The sequence below is a fragment of the Bidens hawaiensis genome, unplaced genomic scaffold (genome assembly GCF_021521415.1).
Source record: "Bidens hawaiensis isolate Kalapana, Puna unplaced genomic scaffold, B.hawaiensis_p1.1 tig00036889_1, whole genome shotgun sequence".
NCBI classification, from domain to species: domain Eukaryota; kingdom Viridiplantae; phylum Streptophyta; class Magnoliopsida; order Asterales; family Asteraceae; genus Bidens; species Bidens hawaiensis.
The window spans coordinates 51,152-56,317 of record NW_027505451.1 but is presented as its reverse complement, the minus strand read 5'-3'; the positions used below and the strand labels follow the sequence as shown (position 1 = coordinate 56,317).

The 5,166-nt window shown below is 34.8% G+C and overlaps 1 protein-coding gene across 1 annotated transcript; it reads left to right on the top strand.

Moving 5' to 3' along the window:
* Window positions 1–1,075: 1,075 nt before the first annotated feature.
* On the top strand, window positions 1,076–3,122 carry LOC143613252 (uncharacterized). Its single transcript, XM_077087011.1, has 4 exons — window positions 1,076–1,267; window positions 1,767–1,879; window positions 2,174–2,420; window positions 2,529–3,122. The coding sequence occupies exons 1-4, from the start codon at window positions 1,076–1,078 to the stop codon at window positions 3,120–3,122; spliced, it is 1,146 nt and encodes a 381-aa protein (XP_076943126.1).
* Window positions 3,123–5,166: the final 2,044 nt, after the last annotated feature.

Here is a 5,166-nt window from a genome sequence, read left to right as displayed (position 1 = left end):
TATATATATATATATATATATATATATATATATATATATATATATATGAGAGGGTTATTTTGAGATCCATGTTGAGTTTTAAGAACTTAAGAACTTAATTTTTGGTCATACATTTAATTAAATGGATTGGATTTTATGGTTAAGATTAAATCTGATTAATAAGTCAAAGTGTGAGAGAGAATAAATATTTAAGTGATTACACTAATTTTTACGTCCGTTACAATATGTAAAAAGTCGACTCGGTGCGTAAAAAATTTTGTAATTTTTTACGTATTTGTAGCCTACATATATTACAAATGTGTAAAAAAAATTCAAAAAAAACTTGTTACATTGATTTCTAAAAACTCAAAGTGTTTCTCATTTGAAATCTCCTATATATATATATATATATACATAATGAAAACCCATTTGAGTTGTGAAAACCTTATGTAATATCGTTTTTTATATATGTAATATTTGTTGTTATATTTAATACAAAATAACGAAAAATAAAGAAAAATTGTTTTGCTATTTTTTATAATTTTTTTTACTAACTTTTATATATGCTTTCAGGAGAGAGAAAATGTAAATTTACTTTTACATTTTTTATTAACTTTAATCATGGACCACAAGTTTCAAACATGGGTTTCAAGATTTTCACAACTCAAGTGGGCTTTTATTTAAACATAACCTTTACATACATACATACATACATTCATACATACATTCATGTTATACATTGGATTTTTGGTATCTTAAATTGCGATGTATTCAGGATAACTTCAGGATGCAGTATCCTCTAAAACGATAGGTATCCTTAATATATTATCGTACTAACAATTCAATTTCCATTCTTTGATGTTAACATGTCAAGTAACGTTCTACACGTCTTCCCGAAGACTCAGTCTACTCTCAACAACCACTTAAGCAACATGCATTATGGAGAATAACAGCTACATTTGATTTAGTTTAGGTTTTCCTGATTTTTAGGAGAAATTTTTAGTTTACTTCTTGTATATATTGAGCCGTGGGGCAATCGGTGCTTCAATTTTTCAAAACCTTTTACACCATACTCGATCACTTTCATCCCTTCATCATGTCTTCACAGCTAAGAACCAGTTCCGTCTTTGCTCCAGTAACCAGCACTACTCCAAACGTCAACCCTGGTTCTCCTCCAATTCCAAAGAAAAACACTCAACCTAGAGGAGATCTTCTAACATACTCGGGAAGCTCTACACGGGTAGACACTGCTATTTCTAACAACGATATTCTCTTTTTGATGAAACAGGTAAAAACTAATGTGGAGCCATAAGAAAAGACCAACCCTGAAGCTATTCAAAGAAATTGAAGGGATCAAGAAAAAGCCATGCAAGGATACGACTCTGCTTATGCCCAGAGCCCTCGATTTTGATTCTCCAGAATCATCTACTTTCCAGAATCATGGATCCTCGGGGGTACAACCAACGAGGGCTCCGCCTCAACAACGGTCAGGATACTAGGGTAATTATCCTCCGGTATCCTTGGAACCATCCAGACCTACGAGGCCAGACCCCATTCACATGTTGCCTCGTTCAACCATGCCAGCAGGTTTATTCACCTCAGGGCCTCCCATAGTGTCCTCGAAAGTACATATAGGGGATGATATCCCTATGCAAACGCAACCTTATCCTGAATCCACTTTTACCGGAGTTACAAGCCGTCAGAGCTTAGGATACCAGATACCTAGCCATGATCTTGGTAACAATTTACTTAACGCCAATTAATATACTAACCATGGATCTATGCAGGATATGGTGATTTCCTCCGAAATAGCGATAGAATTGCAAAAAATGAAGGATATGATCTCTATTAACCCGGGGATAATACGCCCAATAGCGGAACTCCCATCAGGGAGCCACAGGTTATCCAGATTCACCTAGCCCATATGCGACGTGGAGATCCCCAAAAGATTCCAAACTCCTATCATGAAGTTGTATGATGGCACAATGGATCCTGAAGAACACGTAGCCCAATATAGGGAAAGGATGGAGATCAACCCCATCCTCGTTATCATCAAAGAGGCTTGCTTGTGCAAAGGATTCGGTTCAACACTAACAGGACCGGCTCTCAATTGGTTATTGAGTATTCTTTCCAATACTATCACTTCATTTGCTCATTTAATTAACTTGTTTAATAATCAGTTTTCTTGTAGTAGATCCTTTGAGAAACTGACAGGTGATTTATACAGAGTAGTTCAAAATAATGATGAATCCTTGAGGGATTACATCACTAGATTTAGCAAGGAAGCTTTAGACATCCCCAATCGCGATGTAGCAGCCGCTATTGAGGCTCTCAAGATGGGATTAAAGAAGGATTCTCATTTCTATAACGATTTTGTCATGACTCCGTGCAGGAATCTTAACGAAGTTAGGAATAGGGCCTTGAGATACATACGGCTGGAGGTTGACAAAAAGGCTCATGGAAATTTGATCATACCAAAATACGAGTCTACCAACAGGAAATCAGATTCTCCTTAAAAATTCTTTAAACCCAAGCCTTATTCCAAACAGGATAATTCTAGAAAAAATGTTGTGGAAGAAGACGAAAATGATGAAGAGTATCCTAAACTTTCTGAATATTGTTTTAACGTTGATATAAGTGGTGTGATATGTGTCATGCAGGATTTAGGTGACATGGCTAGATGGCCTAAGAAAAATGAGAAGTCCGGATCCGGCAAAGACAAGTCCAAATGGTGTGCATACCACAACGAATTTGGCCATCACACTAATGAATGTATAGCACTTCGAAAGGAAATAGGATACCTACTCAGCAAAGGATACCTAAAAGAGCTGTTTAGAAAGAACAAGAACAAGACTCGGGATCCTGCCAAGATACCTGAAAGGGCGGCTTCTCCACCACCCAGAGCAAAGTTCATAGCCTTTATCTCTGGAGGATCAGACATCTGTGGAACTTCATACTCAGTGGCCAAGAAGCGTGCTAGGGAAACAAATATAGATAACGAAGAGAGACCTCTCGGTACCTCCACATTGACTACCCAAAGGACTATATCCTTTGAAGAAGAGGATCGATATGACCCTCAGGATCCCCACCATGATAATTTGGTAATTACATTAAGTATAGTTAACTGTTTTGTGCGCAGGTGAAACACCCTAGGTTAAGCGAAAACGCCCGAGTGTGACGTACAGATTGTTCAAACACACGTGACACTATTTTGTGACCATAATAACATTAATTCATTAATAAGCCAAGTAAGACAAGTTCAAAAAAGAATACAAATTGAAATCAACTCATAATAAAAACAAATGTCTCGTTTATTAAATAACCTAGGTATTCTAAGCGTCTTCTAGTCTTTCATCCTCTAATCATGGTACCTGTAACATATGTATAAAATACGGTCAACTATAAATAGCCAGTGAGTTTCCACAGTTTTAAATACATACATAAAAACCGTACAACTCATGGACAAGTGATAAACGAGCAAGCAAAGGGGGGCGTATGATCATACTTAATGAGGCTTCCCAATGTACAAGTAATATTCGTGTAAGTAATACAAATAACACACAAGTCCATATACGAATTGTAGTTTTGTAATAGAAGAAATCAATACTTGAATTTTTATATGGATACATATGCTACCCCAAAACGATAAAACATTAAAAAAGGGTGGTGAAAAACTCACCTTAATGATTGAGGAGAACAAGGAATAAGTACTTGAAAGCGTTTGAGAATAACCACAACCGAACACGTCACGTAAGCCTAAACAAGCGATCCGTGTTAACTAAATTGAGTAAAAACAAGACTTAATCGATAATCGTACGGGGTTTATTATTGCATATCTTGAAAAGTGTTATTTTATATTACTTTATATTTTTGATTATTTTATTATTATTTAAGCTTTAACGAAAGGTTGGTTGTTAATATTAATTAAGCACTTTAATGGCAAGAAAACGAAGTTTATATGCTTGAACTATTGTTTATAAGTTATATTCATATTTATTGCGTTGACTAAACGATTACTAGGAATTTAAAGTTTACTTTACGTTTATTAAGCGATTTTTAATAACGACTTACGAAAACGAGAAACTTGATTTTTAAATGTAAAAAGGTGAGATATTATTTTATATAATTTTTATTTAATATAAAAAGATTTTTATAAATTTATTTTGATTTTTAATTGATTAAAAAGGTTAATTATTTGTTAACAAACTGGAATCAAATAATATAACAAAAAATGTGTCTGATCCGGGTTTCGAACCCGGGTCCTTATGTTACAAGCTTCGCGTGTTAACCAGTTGGACTAGGAATGACATTCGTTAATGGAACCAGTTTAGTTATTTAAATATGCATACTGAATTAAACACTATTTCATTAATATATTTAAAACATTTAAAGTTTGATTGACTCGGGTTTCAACCTGGGTCTCGCGTATACGAGACTAGAACCTTAACCACTAGACTATGTTAATCATTCAGTTATCATACGAAAACAAATGTTTATATATTATGACAGAATTCGTCTTCTACACTATGAACCCTAGAATTAACAATCGACTAACCTGTTCCATGTTCACTCAAATAGGTTTAGGGGTTTTGTTAATTGATTCAACTACGTTAATATGCATATAACAATTACCTGGACATGTTAAGAATTGACCGAGAACAGGGTCGTCAGAAAAATAGAAATAGAACTCCCAATTACAGAAAAATCGGTGTATTAGAGGGGGATTGAGAAGTGTGAGCGAGTTGGTTAAAGGCTTATGCACCTATTTATACTATTAGGGGGAGCGTATACACGTTTATGAAATAAATTTGATTACCCGGATTTTCCGGCGGGTATTACGGAATTCACTTAACGAATATGGTATAATTGACTTGTTATTATCGTATAATATCGATGTCCGATTGTTTTTATATAATTTAATTGGTTTTAAAAATGCGTTTAGGGGTGTAACAGCCACCTTCGGTGCCGGATTCCGGCCACCGGAGGTTGGCCGAAAAAACGGGGTGGGGGTGGGGGGGACGGTGGGGTGGGTTGGGATTGTTTTATTTATTATACTATATTTTGAATATTTTACACTTTAAACCCTAAAGTTTCATAATCTTTTAAGTTGAAAATTAATATCAAATTTTCACTTCTAACCTTAAACTTTGTAATTTAAATTATATTGTCTTTAGTTTTGGATTAAAT

Coding starts and splice junctions, on each gene's coding strand:
- LOC143613252 (XM_077087011.1), top strand. CDS start 1,076: ATGTCTTCACAGCTAAGAACCAGTTCCGTCTTTGCTCCAGTAACCAGC. Junction 1,880..2,173: donor CTCCCATCAGGGAGCCACAG/GTTATCCAGATT, acceptor TTCTTGTAGTAG/ATCCTTTGAGAAACTGACAG. Junction 2,421..2,528: donor TGAGATACATACGGCTGGAG/GTTGACAAAAAG, acceptor TATTCCAAACAG/GATAATTCTAGAAAAAATGT.